General features: G+C 34.0%; 2 protein-coding genes across 6 annotated transcripts; one reads left to right on the plus strand and one right to left on the minus strand.

Moving 5' to 3' along the window:
- Window positions 1-1963: 1963 nt before the first annotated feature.
- Window positions 1964-3222, plus strand: LOC123696979 (iron-sulfur cluster assembly scaffold protein IscU). Its single transcript, XM_045643382.1, has 3 exons — window positions 1964-2196; window positions 2283-2586; window positions 2948-3222. Exons 1-3 carry the CDS (start codon window positions 2107-2109, stop codon window positions 3019-3021), a joined length of 468 nt encoding a protein of 155 aa, XP_045499338.1. The 5' UTR covers window positions 1964-2106; the 3' UTR covers window positions 3022-3222.
- Window positions 3223-3915: 693 nt separating this feature from the next.
- Window positions 3916-15349, minus strand: LOC123696975 (protein Son). Of its 5 annotated transcripts, none has more exons than XM_045643375.1 (14): window positions 14440-15348; window positions 14045-14131; window positions 13534-13731; window positions 13061-13224; window positions 12514-12689; window positions 12110-12256; window positions 11852-11916; window positions 9993-10069; window positions 9660-9727; window positions 9296-9376; window positions 8547-8654; window positions 5270-5437; window positions 4609-4776; window positions 3916-4095 (listed from the first exon to the last, which is right to left on the minus strand). In XM_045643375.1, exons 1-14 carry the CDS (start codon window positions 15270-15272, stop codon window positions 3985-3987), a joined length of 2451 nt encoding a protein of 816 aa, XP_045499331.1. In that variant the 5' UTR covers window positions 15273-15348; the 3' UTR covers window positions 3916-3984. The 5 variants fall into 5 exon arrangements, with proteins under 5 accessions (XP_045499331.1, XP_045499330.1, XP_045499333.1 ...); XM_045643374.1 differs by having other exon boundaries at window positions 5246-5437; window positions 14440-15347; XM_045643377.1 differs by lacking the exons at window positions 3916-4095; window positions 4609-4776 and adding exons at window positions 5598-5669; window positions 7427-7453 and having other exon boundaries at window positions 5298-5437; window positions 14440-15349.
- Between the last annotated feature and the right edge of the window lie 1463 nt (window positions 15350-16812).

The raw sequence follows: 16812 nt of genomic DNA on the forward strand, positions 1-16812 counted from the left end.
ATATTAATAATTTTTTTATTTAATTTTATCAATTCTACTATCAAAATCTTCAAAGTCAATTTAGCGGTTCAGAAAATATTTCGTAACATTACATACTTTACATTTATACTATAATACATTCGCATTCATAATATTAGAAAGTGTATCATACAAAACACACCACAAAGTTAAATAAATAATTTGTTAAAATATAGTTAAACAAATTATTTATTTAACTTTGATATAGTTAAGTGCGCCGGAGGGTCCCCCGATGTGTATTTCACACATCGGCGTGCACCCTCCGGCCGGACGGTGTTGGGGTCGGGGGTTCGGGGGAACGCGGATGATGGAGCGGGGAAAGATCCATTGTCTGCGCGTTGGTGGCGTAAGCCTTCGTTCCAGCAGCCGCCAGCGAGGGGGGTTCTAGTCATGGTGGGCCTGGAAACGGGCATCTGCTGGGCGGGACACGCGGTAGAGTCGTAACCGTTCCCGCAGTTCCACCCAAAGCAGCGCGGAACAGAGTAGGGTTTTAGTCGATAAAAATCCGACATAACCACGGCTCCATCCCCGGGAGCCAGGGGTATCTAAGAAGAATTCCCCACTATAAAAAAAAGGTCACATCACTACGATCACGTGGCGGCAGTGAGGCGCGCGAGCGAGCCTGTGCGTGTCCGTCTCCCACCTGCCCTTCACCCCCGCGATGCTAGATTTATTTTCATAAAAATAAGTATAACAATCGACTTACTGATGAAATGTGATACTGGATTTCAATTTTGTGTATTTTCTAGTATCGTTTTTGCAAGATAGAACTGCACATTTCACCATGTTTACTCGTAAATATGAAATAAATTCCAGAGCAACCCACTTCGTCAGCACTCAATCACGACTACGAGCGCTCGCGGCGGAAACGTCGTGTTGTTCCCACCTGTGCCTACTGTTCCCACTTGGTTTTTCGCACTCTATAGATAGTATTATATACTCTAAATTATACCCGGCGCGGCCTAAGATGATCCCTATGACAGTTCGTCTTAGTGATTGCTCGTATGATGGATCGTGTCGATACTTTACTATTTTATAGGCAAAGGCGTGGTTTGCATTCAGCCACCTCGGCAAACATGTTTTTACAAATATTATAAAATGAATTTTTAACGTCTATTATGTAAACGAAACGGTAAGTAAAACGAAAGTTTTCCAAAACATAAAAATACACCTTATCATTTTCTCGTAATTTTTAACCCGTTTAACACAGTGTATATTATTTTATCATGAAAATGGAATCCCCCATTTAATTTTTCTAAAAAACTTATATTATCATAGGTAAGTAAATTAACGCGAACGGTAATTATTAATTAAGTATGCTGCGATCTTCTGTTCCATTCAATAGTGAATGAACTATAGCTTAAGCATGGAAAAAATGTAAACTCGTTTCCATTATCGAAATTTGTTTATCGATACTTTCCGCACTAGTCGATAAATGCCAACGATGTAAGTTTTGAAGGACGTAAACGTAAAGTCAGATTGATATAATTTCTCGTAAATGATAAGAATTGTTATAATTCCAACGGAATATCATTATAATAGGATAAAGCTACGTAAAAATTAATAAATGCCATTTTTAGACGCCTCCAATACGTTTCTAATTTAATGGTGACGCCATTACAAGTTTGTCTCTTGAGAATAACTGTCAGTGTCATAGGGATCATCTTAGGCCGCGCCGGGTATAGTAAAATAGGCTTAGAATATCTGTCAATGTCAAACCCATAGAGTAAACCAAGAAACACGTCATGCTTTGCTTCTTGGAAGCAAAGTGAAGCATGTGGTGTGTGGATTTGTACCAAGATTTGTACCCAAGTTTGTACCTAGGTAGTAATCTCTTTGCCTGACGGTAGATCTGTGGCCTGACGGCTTTTTGACTGGTGACAGCTGTGCGGGACAACTGACAGCATCAAGTAAATGCTGACATTCTGACACTTGACACTTCTGACTTCACTATGAAGTGCGATCTCGAGACTCGATCAAAAAATTTAATAGGTACTTACCTAGTAGAATTCAAGTTGGAGAGCAGATATTATTATAATTGTTGTCCACATAGCTCCTTTAGAATTATTTCGAGACAATTATTTTAAAATGGCTTATTTGCTTCCAAATTTGTGCCGTTGCCTGTGTTTAAGAAATCGCGGCATAAATATAATACAAACTGCGTCATACCATGCAAATGTAAGTATTTTTCATGACCAATGTCAAGGTTTATTGATTTTTCACTTAGATTTCAGGTGTTGTAATATTTCTTCATTGCATTATAGGTTATCGATCACTACGAAAATCCTCGAAACGTGGGATCGTTGGATAAGAAAGACAAGAATGTAGGAACAGGGTTAGTTGGTGCTCCTGCTTGCGGTGATGTTATGAAACTGCAGATCAAAGTGGATGACAATGGAAAGATTATCGATGCTAAATTCAAGACATTTGGCTGCGGTTCAGCTATCGCATCCAGCTCGTTGGCCACTGAATGGGTTAAGGGGAAAACAGTTGATGAGGCTTTGAAGTTGAAGAACACTGATATTGCTAAGGAGTTGTCTTTACCGCCAGTCAAACTACATTGTTCAAGTAAGTTTAAACTTATTGATAAAACAGGTATTGATAAAAGTGTTTACATTTTAATAATTATTGTACCCATTTCATAAACATACATAGACATCATGTAGTTGTGATCTATTTGACAATATTCATTATAACTCATATTGGAAATGATGCAACAAAATATGTACATACATATCTATTGTGTAGGTTAATTGCAATATTGTAATAAGATTTTGCTTGATAGTATTTAAAACATATCTACTATGAAAACAAGAAAATATTAATTAAAAATTAAATAACATGTTATGATCATTTGACTTTTGTCCCAAATACTATATGTCAATGATTACACAAAATATAAAAGTAGCATAATATTTTTTCTTTTCAGTGCTTGCCGAAGATGCTATTAAGGCCGCTTTATCAGACTACAGGATTAAGCAGCAAAACCCAGAAAAGCAGTAAATTCAATAGAGAGTAATATGTTGGAACAGATCTGTGATTGACTGAATGATGTTGGAATAAGAAAAAAATTATAATGTAGTAGGTATTTAGTATAAACATATTATGTATACACTGCTACAGTCAGATCTATAGCACATTAGAGCAGTGTCTGAATAGTTGTTAAATTATGTTCTCATAGAAATAAAGTTGATCAAAGATAAATGTTGTTTTTTTGCTCATTCATATTGTTATAATATGACTTGCATTTTTATTGTATCATTTATATGAAGCAATGTTGTTTTATTTATTACCAATGCTTCTACATACTATAATAGCAGTCAGTCAACTTTAAATTATTAGTAGTCACCTTCATACTATTAGTATAGTATTATCTATGTTCAAATAAAATTGGTTCAGAATGTTATAAGCATAAATGCATAAATAGATGTATTAGGGGCGTCCATAAATTACGTGAGTGGTTTTAGGGGGGGAGGGAGTCGAGTCAAATCTCATCTAACCTTACGTTGGGAAGAGGCGGGGTCTCGGCAAATATCACGCATTTTTTTTCTGATTGAAACAAAAAAATATACTATTTTGGTCCATTTTATCCAAACTGAACTTGAACCTGACTTATATCTATCTGCAATATTGATTACTAGTCTTATCTAGTCCTAAATAGAAACACGAAGCAATTTTTTTTACATAAAAAAACTCACATTTTAAAAAATCTCACGTGAGATTGGGGGGTGGGAGAGTGGGTTCAATAAAATCTCACGATAGTCGATATCTCACCAGATGGGGAGGGAGGGTCAGAAAATTAAAAAAAAAATCACCTCACGTAATTTATGGACGCCCCCTTACTATCAATAGACAATAAACTAGTGGATGGTTAACAATAAATAAAACAACAACATATAAACTCTAAAAATCTTTATTGCTGTATAAATCCTAACACACTATACACAAACATATAATAATCAGTTCTCATGTCACAATACCAAGTTTTTGTAAAGCCAACTGAGCTGCGTCAGCCTTTGCTTGCTTTTTATTTGCACTCGCCACCGCAGGTTGATATTCCACACCTGCCACTTTTACCTGTTATTTAATAAAGAAATGAATAGATATATATATGAAAATTGATGTGAAAAAGTTGTAAGATTTTAAAAACAACATTTTGAAATATTTCATTTCTTCTGCCATAAACAACAAGAAAGATTATCTTAATTATTTTTAATACATACTATCCTTTTAATTTTTAGAGTCTCTCGAATTGTTATTACTGACACAAAGGAAATAATTTAATATTTATTTTTGTAAAATTTCTATGCCTCTCAAATAGTCTTCATAGATTTTAGATATTTTGATAACCTCAAGTAAGGAGTGTGGGGAAAGAGATAGAAAAATGATGTCAGCACGCTCACTTATTGCACCATAATAATATATTATATCAAATACTGTAACACATTAACAACTCTTTCTTTTTAGCAACTAGGTAATTAAAACGTATCTTATAATACGGAAATTATTTTTCGTTAATAATAGGAGTGACAAAAATTGGTTATCATTTCCATCTTTTTTGAGAACATCCGTTAAACATATTGAACTCACCCTGAAAAGAAAGTTTTTCTTATGATCCGGTCCGCACTCAAAACACAGGTTATATTCGGGTGGTCCCAATTTTTGTTTTGAGCAATATTCGCCAAGCAGTGAGACTGGATGTTTGCCGCCTGCAACCAGCGGCGCTGATCCACGTCTACACATTCTATTTTGTTTCATCTATAATTGTTCAATCAGAATTAATTAGTGCACGTGCATATTAATTATTACCATCACCCAGTTGTTTTGTTATATTGTAATTCAATGCAATAAGTTACAAAAACATAAGATTGTAATATGATGGGAGGTATTATAAGTTTGTACATTTTCCCAAAAGTATTAGATTCTTTGATTTGGTATCTTATACCATAACAGTGTACACATGCAAAATATATAAATATATCTAAAAAATAAACTGTTTCACTGTTGTGTTATGGCTTATACATATAATGCAGAATACGCATAAATAAAGTTAAATTAATTGAAACAAATTATGTAAGTATACACATTGCAGCACATACGAGCATATACAGTAGACCAATTAAAAATAGTCCATTCACATTCTGTTAAACAAAACACATTCGCGGCCAAGCTACATGCAGAGTCCACTTCAAAAGCGCGAAGCCGTAATAGTAAATAATTTACTTACTCCTTTATTGTATCGGCTACTGACCTCTTCTTTAGCCTGTAACCCTCGCGTGTCCAACTTGACCTCGAGCAACAGAGGCTGCAAGGTCCCCGTGCCCTCCTTACCCAGACCCTGACCCGGAGTCCAACCCATCTTCTGCAGAAGGTGCATTCCCATCCCACCTTCCACCGGGGCAGCTCGCACCAACTGATCCTATACCAAGACCCAAAATTATTCCCGTAATATGCTATACACACAGAACAATATTCATTACCCAATTTCCTTTAACACCTATGAAAAAATTATCATTTAATTGAACAGAATGTTATACCACTGATCCTACAACTAGTTATCCCCACCGATGAATACTTACCGCGTCAAAAGTAACGTAAGGTCGACGTGGATGCGTCTAACGTTGTGCTCGAGTCTCCTTATCTTTTAAAAGCTGCAACAAATATTCACGAATTCCCCATTATAAGCCTCGTTTTTCTTATAACAACATCGTAAGTACGATATAAGTAGTTAAAAGAATCACTGGCTTCATTTCAGCACTAAAATGCATGGAGTAGCTCTTGTTTTTTTTTCATGAAATGGAATTTTAGTCTGTATTTCAATGTGGGGAAGACTGAATATTTGTTTGCATGTATTAGTGATATCTAATATGCCAATACTATGGCATAAGAGCTACCACTTCGTGCAAAGACTCACGCAGTGTAACAAATGAACTAATTAGTTCACTCGTTACACGTACAGGTAAATAAAAGACCGTGTGTGATGGTTACAAGTACATTCTATGATGTACCTAACTCAGAAGATACAAGGCTTTTTCAATCTTAACAATTAACATATTCAGTAGATATTGAAAAAACCTTTTACCCCAAAAAATAATATGAAGATCTCATGTTGATTTTTAATGGATTTCTTCAATTTCTTTTTTTTATTTTTATAAATAGCATTTTCAAAATAAAGTTTTTGAAGTTATAATAATGATTATACTAATAGCTTGTAAGTGCAGCGATTTTGTTAAACTTTCTTAGGTACCTAATGTATTTTGATGGAGATTATCTACATTCAACATTGATAAAGGTTTTAATAACAAACAAGGATAAATGGATTATTATGAAAGTTTGATAACAATTGATATTTATCGATCTTATGCAATATTATCGACTACGATAAGATATTATATGTATGGCAGTATAACCTAAAATCTGACTGACCTAAAATTTTATCTACATTTAAAGTTTTACAGGTTTAAAATTACATCGATAATCTCGGTTTAAATTCTAAACCGAGTTTATCAACGCACGTACAAAATTGATAAAGGTGAATTGAAAACTAATATGTTATTCATTCGCCATATAAGGTTCTAGGTCAATTCATTTAGTAGGTACTATCTAATTTTTGGATCATTTCGGAAAATGGAAGGTTATTTTTACCATCGAAAACATTACATCAAGCGAAATAGCATCGCAATACTTAAGATTTTTGAAAATGAGAAATTAGGGGGCGTCCATTAATTATGCGAGATGTTTAGGATGGTGGTTGTCGCAAAGGTCGAGCGATATCTCACCAAATTACACATGGGGATGGTTTGCGAGTTTTATGTAGGGGGATGTAATTTTCCTATAAAAAGCAGCGAGGTCTCAATAATAGGGTCCCGTTTTACTTTTTCGGTATAAAACCTAGAATGAATAAACATCGGAATATGAGCGTATTCCGATTTATGAAGAATATGGTGTTTTATGATTTATTTTTGTATGTATCTGACCTATGTCAAGAACATAATAGACAAACAACGGTCGCGAACTACCAAGAATGCAATGACGTCAATCTGTGCTAAAGGGAATTGATATGTTTGATTGACAGAGATACCAGGGCGGTTTTCATGATGTCTTATTGCAGTAATACGGTAATACCTCCGACCTATATAACGCTGTCGTTTGTCCATACTGGAAATAATACTCCTTTAAGACATCATGTATGTACGAAATTCTTCGTGGTTCGCAACCGTTATTAATTTTCAATTCCACACTAGAATGAATATGTAGCCTAAAAAAGGCTTTGTTACTGGTTTTCAGAAAATCCTCACATAATTTATGGACGTCACACACAAATAATGTAATCGTAACCATCACACAAGCACAAACGGTCGGAAGATATAATACTGTGTATTATGAATCCCGACCGAGACGACTGGACCATTGTACGCGACTGCGGCGAGCACGGCTGAAAGAAAATTTCTTCAGATAGCATGCTGTATTCAACAAAACCAGAGAATATATATTTTTCAAAATTGTTTTATAAATACATATATCGAAATTTAAACACGATTTAAATGTGTATTAATTAACGTCAGTGCGAAGCGAATTGTAGCTTCGCACGGACGTATTCAATAAATTTGACCGTAAGTTTAGGAGAAATACATTTTTCAATGTGCGCACAAATTAAACTTAATCTTAGAGCATTTTAAAATATTGATAACAATAGTTATAGATTTATATTTATTTGAAAAGGGAATAGTCTGGTTTCATTTAATACGATACTTGATACAAGCTAACTTTTATATCACAAGATACGACATAATATTTTGTGATATTTGTAAAAGTAGTCACACATTATCTCAATAGCACAAAATTGTTCAATAAAATATTTTATTATATTCAATGCATACTTATGTTTTCATTCGAAACGTTCGTTACATTTGGTATATTAATGAAATACAGAAACATATGAAAATTAGGAAAATCAATTGAGAGAATGCACGATATTTTAACTTTTAAAGTTGCAAATAGCTGTGAAATAGTATTTCCTTGAAGATGCTAAGTACCTTGACATTATTCCTAGCTGATTCTGCCTACAGTTCTCATTATTATAATAATCCCCTTCTTGTAATAAGCTTATTTTTGTTAGTCTGAAGCAAAGAGAAGATAAAACAGTAATCTTCATCCATATATGTATTACATCGAATATTTTCGTGAGGAATAAAAGATGAATATAACTTCTCTCGTTTGGAATAGATAGTAAATTTTATTCTCTCTCTATTCACAAGAGAAAGATTAATAACAAAAAAAAAAAATTATTTACATATATATAAAAAAAAAAAACTAAAACCTGTAACACTTGGATGGTCCCCAAATAAATATAATATAAAGTTCACCTATCACTTTTTTACTTTTTTAACCTATTGCTTCTTCTAATCTAATCAATCATCTAAGCATTCTTTACCCTATATACCTAAGCTATCCATCTAGTCATATTAGTGTTGTACTTAATAATAATATTACAATATTAATGTTATTTCTAGCTCTAATCGAGTTACCTTCTTAGCCCATGCCTGCGAGCCGGCCGCCAGTTCGCGAGGCGTCAGAATGTTCGCGCCCGTCGAGCCGGTGAACTGGCCCAGCGACGGGTTTGTGGACCAGCCGAACTGGAATCATAGATAATTTATATTAAACTAGCTTTCCGCCCGCAGCTTCGCCCGCGACTTCCGGGATAAAACCTATCCTATGTCCCGGGGTAAAAAGTAGCCTATGTCCTTCCTCGGGTATCAAAATATCTCTATACCAAGTTTCATGCAAATTGGTTCAGTAATTAAGGCGTGATTTAGTAACAGACAGACAGACAGAGTTACTTTCGCATTTATAATATTAGTATGGAGTATGGATAAAATAAAAATAATTCACATATTAGTGATATTTACAGTAAAACACAAGTATTACACAACTAAGAAGCATCTTGAGCAATAAATATTACAATTGAGCATTTTGAGAAATAAAAAAAGAGCGTGTGTGCCGTGCACACGTGTCAGAAGTGAAACTTCTTTGGCAAGATTCAAAGATACCAAAATCGTCACCTTACTCAATGACGTGACGGTATTGCCATGACGCGACCTTCAAATTTTACTCTCAACGCGACTGAAGAAGACTTTTTAGTATTTTTAAAGTATCCACAAACATTGCAAAAAATCAGAGCCCTAATCATTTATTAGATTGACAAGTGAAAAAGAAGATTACATGGCTTCTACAGGGGTTCAGATATTGCATAATTTAATGAATCCAATTTACTTACACCTCTCATGGCATGCATCTCGCTTTGTTCTTGTTCCCTCCTTATCATTGACAGCTTCTGTGAAACGATGGCAGCTACATCCTGTAAATGTAAATTTATTTTAGCATATTTTTATAATATAGAAAATGTATTATAGGATTTAAGCTAGAAAATAGGAGGTTATAAAAATAACATGTTGGTTATAAAAATAACAAGAAATGTATTAGTAACTTGGATAATTTTCTAGTAATCATTTCCTTCAAAGTATACTGGAGGTAATCTACCATGATAACACAATAATACGAAAACCCTTTCGGAATCTTCTATTTAAAGAAAGTTTACATTTTATCAGTAACTTATTGAAAATAAATAATATTATACTAACCACAGCAGGATTGTCACTGCCTGGAGAATATTGTGGTCCCGCTGTTATGGCAGGCACTGAGTTTAATTCTGAAAAAGTGAACAACATTTTCACATAAATTTCAATTCTTTTACTTTGGTTCAAACTTTCGGCAACATATTTTCTATGAAACATAATACAATAAAATATAATATGTTTGCTAATGTTTAAAAGATTTGAATATCTGAAAGATTTTAAAGACTAAACCATTTGAAACAATATCAACCGTAAATAGAAAATGCCATAATTCTTGACCACATACATATATTTTAGTCCTATTAGATAGTATTTTTTGTAATAAAAATGTATACTTACGACTTCCAGTAGTAAAGCTTTTCATATAGGCGGGTTGGTTTACAGGTGGCGCGGGCAATGCTAGTGGTTCCGATTTTCTGCAAATAATAAGAAACATAATTGTATTGCTAGGACATTAATAATAATAATAGAAACATAATTGTATAGGCTCTCTGAATTAGTACATTATATAAAAAATGTACTAATTCAGAGAGCCTATTACAGTATTCATCCGTCCATCTAGTGGGAGGGCGTCCAACAGTGCGCCGTCCGGTTCTTGGTCGCCATTCAAGGACCTGTATTCCCCAACGAGCATCGGTCCTGCGGGCTATGTGGCCTGCCCACTGCCATTTTAGTTTGGAGATTCTGAGAGCAATGTCAGTTACCTTCGTTCGTCTGCGAATTTCCGTATTGCGGATCTTGTCGCGCAGCGAAATTCCGAGCATTGCTCTCTCCATAGCTCGTTGGGTCACTCTTAATTTATTTATCAGGCCCTTTGTAAACGACCATGTCTCTGCGCCATATGTTATAACTGGCAACACACACTGGTTGTATACTTTTGTTTTTAGGCATTGCGATATGTTTGACGAGAAGATCGTGCGTAGCTTCCCGTAAGCTGCCCATCCTAGTTGGATTCGGCGGTTTATCTCCTTCTCGAAATTGGATTTACCTAGCTGGATCGTTTGTCCCAGGTATATATATTCCTTGACAATTTCGAGTTCACAGCATCCCAGAGAGACAGGTTTAGCTTCGATGTGGGCATTGAACATAATCTTTGTTTTATCCATATTCATCTTTAGGCCTGTTGAGATACTTTATGGAGGTCTTCTAGCATTTTCTTCAGGTCATCAAGAGATTCCGCCATGAGAACTATATCGTCTGCAAACCGAAGATGAGAGAGATATCGCCCATTGATGTTTATCCCTGATTCTTTCCAATCCAGAAGCTTGAAGATGTCTTCTAAGGTGGCAGTGAAGAGCTTGGGTGAGATCACGTCTCCTTGTCGTACGCCTTTTCGTATAGGGATTGATTTTGTGTTCTGGTCTTGGAGACGGACTGTCATATTGGCCTTGTTATATAATCCTCTCAGTACTTCGATATACCTACTATCTATTCTGCATCGTTGAAGAGTCTGAAGTACAGCCCAGGTTTCCACCGAATCAAACGCTTTCTCGTAGTCCACGAATGCTAAACAGAGCGGCAGATTATACTCTTCGTACTTCTGTATAATCTGCCGCAGCGTGTGGATATGATCCATGGTACTAAATGATTTGCGGAAACCGGCTTGCCCGGGAGGCTGGGAGTCATCCAATTTTCGTGTTATGCGGTTTGTCAAAATTCTGGAAAAAAGCTTGTATATGTGATACACTAGATGGACGGATGATATAGTTAAGACAGCTGGGCGCAGATGGTTAAGCAAAGCCAAAGATCGGCAACTGTGGCACAGTATGGGGGAGGCCTACGTCCAACAGTGGACTTATCCGGGCTGAATGGATGGATGGATGGATGGATTACAGTATTAAGGAATATATGGACGATAAAAACCCAAAACCACAGGACAGTTCTTTGGCATATTATGATTATAATGTACATAATATAATGTATTTTATAAAATTAAATTGTAAAACTGACATGATTAAAATGAGCAACTTTTCCGAATCGATGGTAAATGTTAAACTATGTAATGACGTTTCAAAAGTGCTTCTAAAAGAAGTCTAATTGAATAAATAAATGTTTGAGTTTGAGCTATTCAACTTTTGAGATTTTATAACATTTAAGACATGAAATCAACAATTTGTTAAAATCACCATCAAGGAATGTGGACATAAAGATAAATATGAGGAGAGGAAAGACTTGAAGAAATGTATTAGTAAACTTACTTGGATATAGGATCAAATCCTAGTATTGCTTTTGTTTCCGATTTGGAGTTTAACTTTGCGATTTGCTGTAAGGAAAAATTAAAATCATTAAATATAAACAAAGATATTTTTTTTATCACTCTGTCATTACTCAAACGTGTGAAAATATGTAAAAAAAAAATATGTGAAAATATGTGAAAATATGTAAATGTAATGTTGTTAAAGCAGTTTTTTTAATTTCAGCAAATTTTTTTTTTCAAAAATATTTGAAAAATTTACCATATTGTCCTTTTTAGGTGACACAGGCACCCATTCTGATGCTTTCTCTCTATGCTGACTCCCTGATGATACAGGAAACTGTAGCCTCAATTCCTCCTTATTAGCTATTGGTAGTGTACTCGATTTTAGTGGAAGAGGTGCTCCTCCCTATAAAACAAAATTAATTATTAAAATAGATATGGTGGATTGGTGTAATAATTAATTAATATCATTCTTAAAGAATATCTGGATAAAAAGTAATTACCTACTTGAAACGTGTATTTGTCGACAAGACATTTACGAATATAAACGGTTTGCACAATTTTGGTGCATATTTGCAATAAGAATATCAAGTTTTCCATTACATATTTGCACATACTGCCAAATATATTTCATTGATTAGGTATACTTATAAAACAACTTACTCTAATATTCATCACAATGGGTGCTTTTTCCTTCACAAGGAACGGATGATGGAAGGCAATAGTATCTTCATTCTCACTCATGTTATCATCATTGGATGATACCGATGACAATTCCCCGAGAGCCTCTTTCTTTGATAAATGTTTACAGAAGTCTGTTAACTCATCTACTGATTTACCTGCAAGTTTTAATATTATTTTATTACTCACCTAAGCGGCTGGCTAGTTTTACTTAAAAAGTATTGCTATTGCTGATATTCTGACAGGAAGAAAATAAAATATATATATAGATTTCTTATATTCATTATTCAGTTTAGAAATATCTAATTTCTACAGTTAGCTAAAAGCGAAAAAATATTTACTTAATTCTTTAAAACTTCCATGAAATAAAATAAGGGGCATGCATTTTTTATATTTATTTGCTTTTTAAGAGCGGAACAAATTTATTAGAATTGTATAAAAGAATTTACACTGGGTCAATATCAAAACAGAGTGGCACACTAAATTATGCAATTGAATATCTATTATAGTTTAATATCATTCTCCCTACCTCCAGACTGTATAGCGGCCATGACTTGGTTCCTAGTGTGAGGCGGTAACACAGCAGCGCCCGCAGGCACTGCACCATTCTTTAACATGTTGATTGCGTTGCGTCTAGCCACTTCTAGCAAGCGTTTCTTTTCACTATCCGCTAACTTCACACCACTCGATGATCTGAATATTTTAATAGTTAAGAGTAAAGTTTTTGGTTATAAATCTGAATTTCTATATTTTCATATAACTAGGCTATTGCGGGGATTTTAATTTGTATATAAATAAATTTGTCTATTAGTGACCTATGTGCAGATTTCATTGACATATCAATTTAAACTTTAGATTTGCTTGTTAAGATTATTGGATGTCCACCTATCCACATTTAAGTTGTATTTTAAATTCTATTTCAACCATATAAAGCTTTTCTAACTTAGAAAACAACATGATTGTTCATTAAAAAGATTCAACTGTTACTACAAAACAATTTACCTTCTACTGCTATGCCGTGGCCAGTGCCTGCTCCTCGAACTGGACCTGTGTCTACTACGAGACCTTGACTTCCGCCTAGACTTAGATTCTGATCTCCGCCGTGATCTGGATCGCTTTGACCTTCTTGTTCGCGATGTTGATCTGTGATGGTGACGACGAGATGTGGAACGCGAACGTGAACGCTTTTTACTTGATGATCTGTAATTTTAATTGTATACGTTATTAAACTTAACATCATGATTGGTATGTATACTGACATTTCGCCCGTAACATTGTTTCCATTCCCGTAGGATTGAAAGTTAAATCCTATTCAACTCCATCTTTATATGAAATTTCATCTAAATCGGTTCCATGATTTGGATTTGAAAAATATCTTGCTATATTAATTTTATATACTTTTTTTACATTTTGCTCATGTACACAATATGCAATATTAAAAGAAATAAATATAATTACATTTATTTCTTTTAACAATATGGCATATTGTTTACAATTACAAAATTAATCATACCTTTTTCTGGATGTACTCCTATCTCTATGGGAAGACTTATGTGCAATTTCAGCAGCTTTGCTTTTCTTTAAGATTTCCTCTTCATTGCTAAAAGAATAAAAAAATATGATAAAATATAATAAATAAATTAAGAAATATGCATAAATAATTTTAAACTAATTTCAAATGTATATTTGGTTGTGATAATATTCATGTGAAGATTCCTAAAACACAAGTAAAAATTGCAAGCAAATTCTTACAGCTTAGTTCTTCAAGATCACACAAAAAATACACACAAAAATGGAAAGAATCTTTAATAGCAGGTAAGACATAAATCATGTTCACTTACAATATTTATAATAATACTTGCTTAGTGCTAAATAAACATAATATTGTAAAGGTATAGTTTAACTTACATTTTAACTTCTTCAGCAGCTTTCTTTAATATCCCGCCAGGGTCTGAGGATTTTGGAAACTGTGAATTGGAGTCCTCGTCTTTGTCCGAACTACTTGAAGTGTCTGTGTATTCACCCTCTTCAACCTTTTCTGCTTTCTTTCTAGCCTCTTCCTCAGCTTTTTTCACAGTTTCTTCAAAAACAGCACTAAACTTCAAGTTCTTAATTTGTATTCTACCTTTGGCTTTGTCATTTTCAGATGATGATTCTTGTTTCTTATCTAATTTATATCTTAAATCTGTTTGGTCATTTGACATGTCTTTTGGCGAGTCTGGCATTGGGATAAGACTAGCATCAAAACTCTCGATAGGCGGAGATAAACTTCGTACGTTTTTATCCTCGGTTTTGATGTTAGGTAATTTTTCTTCACGCTTAATTTTATACTCATCTTTAATTTTAGACTCGCTCTTAATTTTGACTTCATTTTTTATTTTCAAATTGCTCTCTGTTTTGATTGTAACCGGAGTTCTGGAACGGTACGGCGACGGTGAACGATCTTTATGTTTTTTTGATTTGCTTTTCTTTCGCTTCTTATGTTTACGAGAATAATCACTATCCGAATTGGTGCTACTGCAAGAACGGCTTCGTTTTTTCTTTTCTTTCTTGTGTTTCTTTTTACTTTTCTTAGCCTTCTTAACACTTATTTCTTCTATTTTAGGAGGTTCAGCGTTGAAAGCACTAAAAAGTTCTGAAAGAATTTCATTCGAAGACTTTTTGGTATCATCCTTCTTACGTTCTGGAGTAGTCTTCTCTCTTTTAATTAATTGTTCTATTTTATCAATTAAAGTTGCCATTGTTATAAACTATAAACACTCTAAGCAAGTATTTCAATTAATCACAAATCTCTACAACAACAATTATTTTTTAAAGCAAGCAATAAGCATTAAAATAAATTGGAATTCCACCATTTTGGCATTTTACAGCTTACAAGTTTGACATTATTTTGACTTTGACAATTTATCTGTCATAATAACTTTTTTTATAATTTATTCAAAACCATGGATACAAGTCCTTCAGTCGCAATCTTACCGTGTTTTCCAATTACTAGGCTTATAGAGCGCATTAAGCGGCATCACAGATCTAGCTGCGGCATAATGCTTAACGTTGAATGTTCCAACTACAGCAACGCTTCGCACAATCGAGCACTCTTATAAGTAATGCGCGTGAATTGATGCGTGCAATCGAATTGTTGGAAAAAAAATTAAAGCTTTCGTTTCATTGTAGTTTTTTCGAAATAATCAAAGTTAATTCAAATTGTGTTAAAAAAATAAATGTAAGTATGGATGAAGGTACAAACATTGAAAAAAATGTTAATGAAATAATCAAAATCCAAATTACTTAAAATAACCGTAAATAGAAATAAATGTAAGTATGGATGAAGGTACAAACATTGAAAAAAATGTTAATGAAATAATCAAAATCCAAATTACTCAAAATAACCGTAAATAATTTTCATATGTATACCACTTTATTTACACATTAATGAGGTTATTGCTAACTCTATGAATATTTTTTTTTCAACACTGAACTTAGCGCAACCTGCTGGTGCGTTTCACGTTCCAATTAAGCATCAGCTTAATTCGGCATTGTGCGCCACTGAGTCGCATTATGCTCTGTAATTGTACCTTGACTACTTTTGTTGCTATTATGAAAAAAACGTGTGGCACTCGGGGACTGCCGCGGTAAAGCTATTGCATAGCATGCCTTCAAGCCACACCTCCGCCCGTCGGAGTGGGGAGCGTGAGGTTTTTTCGTTACGGAATTTCTAGATTCGAAGGCCTGCGATAGAAGCTATGCAATAGCTTAAAATAAAATGATGACTAAAATTTATATTAAAAAACTTAAAAAAAAACCACGTTTCTGCATTTGAATTTCTTATCAGAAATTCGGAAACGGCCGGTTTTGGGCACAATCACAGGCACAGATCTACTAGATCTGTGATCACAGGGCACAATTTTTACCTACCTAATGAAGGTACGTGAACAATAATTTACCACTGATTAAAATAATAAAATGAAGAATGAAGTGTCGGTTCAGCTTCTTAAAAATATTTTGATAATATAGAACAAATTCTATGTTATTTAATAAAATCGCACTGATTACTAAAATAATCTCTGCTGTAGGGATGCATTTAAAATGCACGTGTAGAACACCTACGTGTCAAATTTTAAAACTTTTTATTTTATTAAATGATGATCTAAGTAAGTGAACTTTCGTGAAAAAAATTGAAATAATTCTGAAAACGTAAGTAACTGACCAAGATATTTATTTATTATCTAAGAATAGTCCGTTAGAGCATATTTGTTTTCCAATTTCCAGTTTTTATTTTTGGAA

This window comes from Colias croceus, chromosome 13 (assembly GCF_905220415.1).
Source record: "Colias croceus chromosome 13, ilColCroc2.1".
NCBI classification, from domain to species: Eukaryota; Metazoa; Arthropoda; class Insecta; order Lepidoptera; family Pieridae; genus Colias; species Colias croceus.

Bases quoted from the DNA above. Each gene is read 5' to 3' on its own strand.
- LOC123696979 (XM_045643382.1), top strand. From the start codon at position 2,107: ATGGCTTATTTGCTTCCAAATTTGTGCCGTTGCCTGTGTTTAAGAAAT. The intron at 2,197-2,282 runs GTAAGTATTTTT...ATTGCATTATAG, and splicing joins CTGCGTCATACCATGCAAAT to GTTATCGATCACTACGAAAA. The intron at 2,587-2,947 runs GTAAGTTTAAAC...TTTTCTTTTCAG, and splicing joins AGTCAAACTACATTGTTCAA to TGCTTGCCGAAGATGCTATT.
- LOC123696975 (XM_045643374.1), bottom strand. From the start codon at position 15,272: ATGGCAACTTTAATTGATAAAATAGAACAATTAATTAAAAGAGAGAAG. The intron at 14,132-14,439 runs GTAAGTTAAACT...TTATTCTTTTAG, and splicing joins GCTGCTGAAGAAGTTAAAAT to CAATGAAGAGGAAATCTTAA. The intron at 13,732-14,044 runs GTATGATTAATT...TTAAAATTACAG, and splicing joins AGGAGTACATCCAGAAAAAG to ATCATCAAGTAAAAAGCGTT.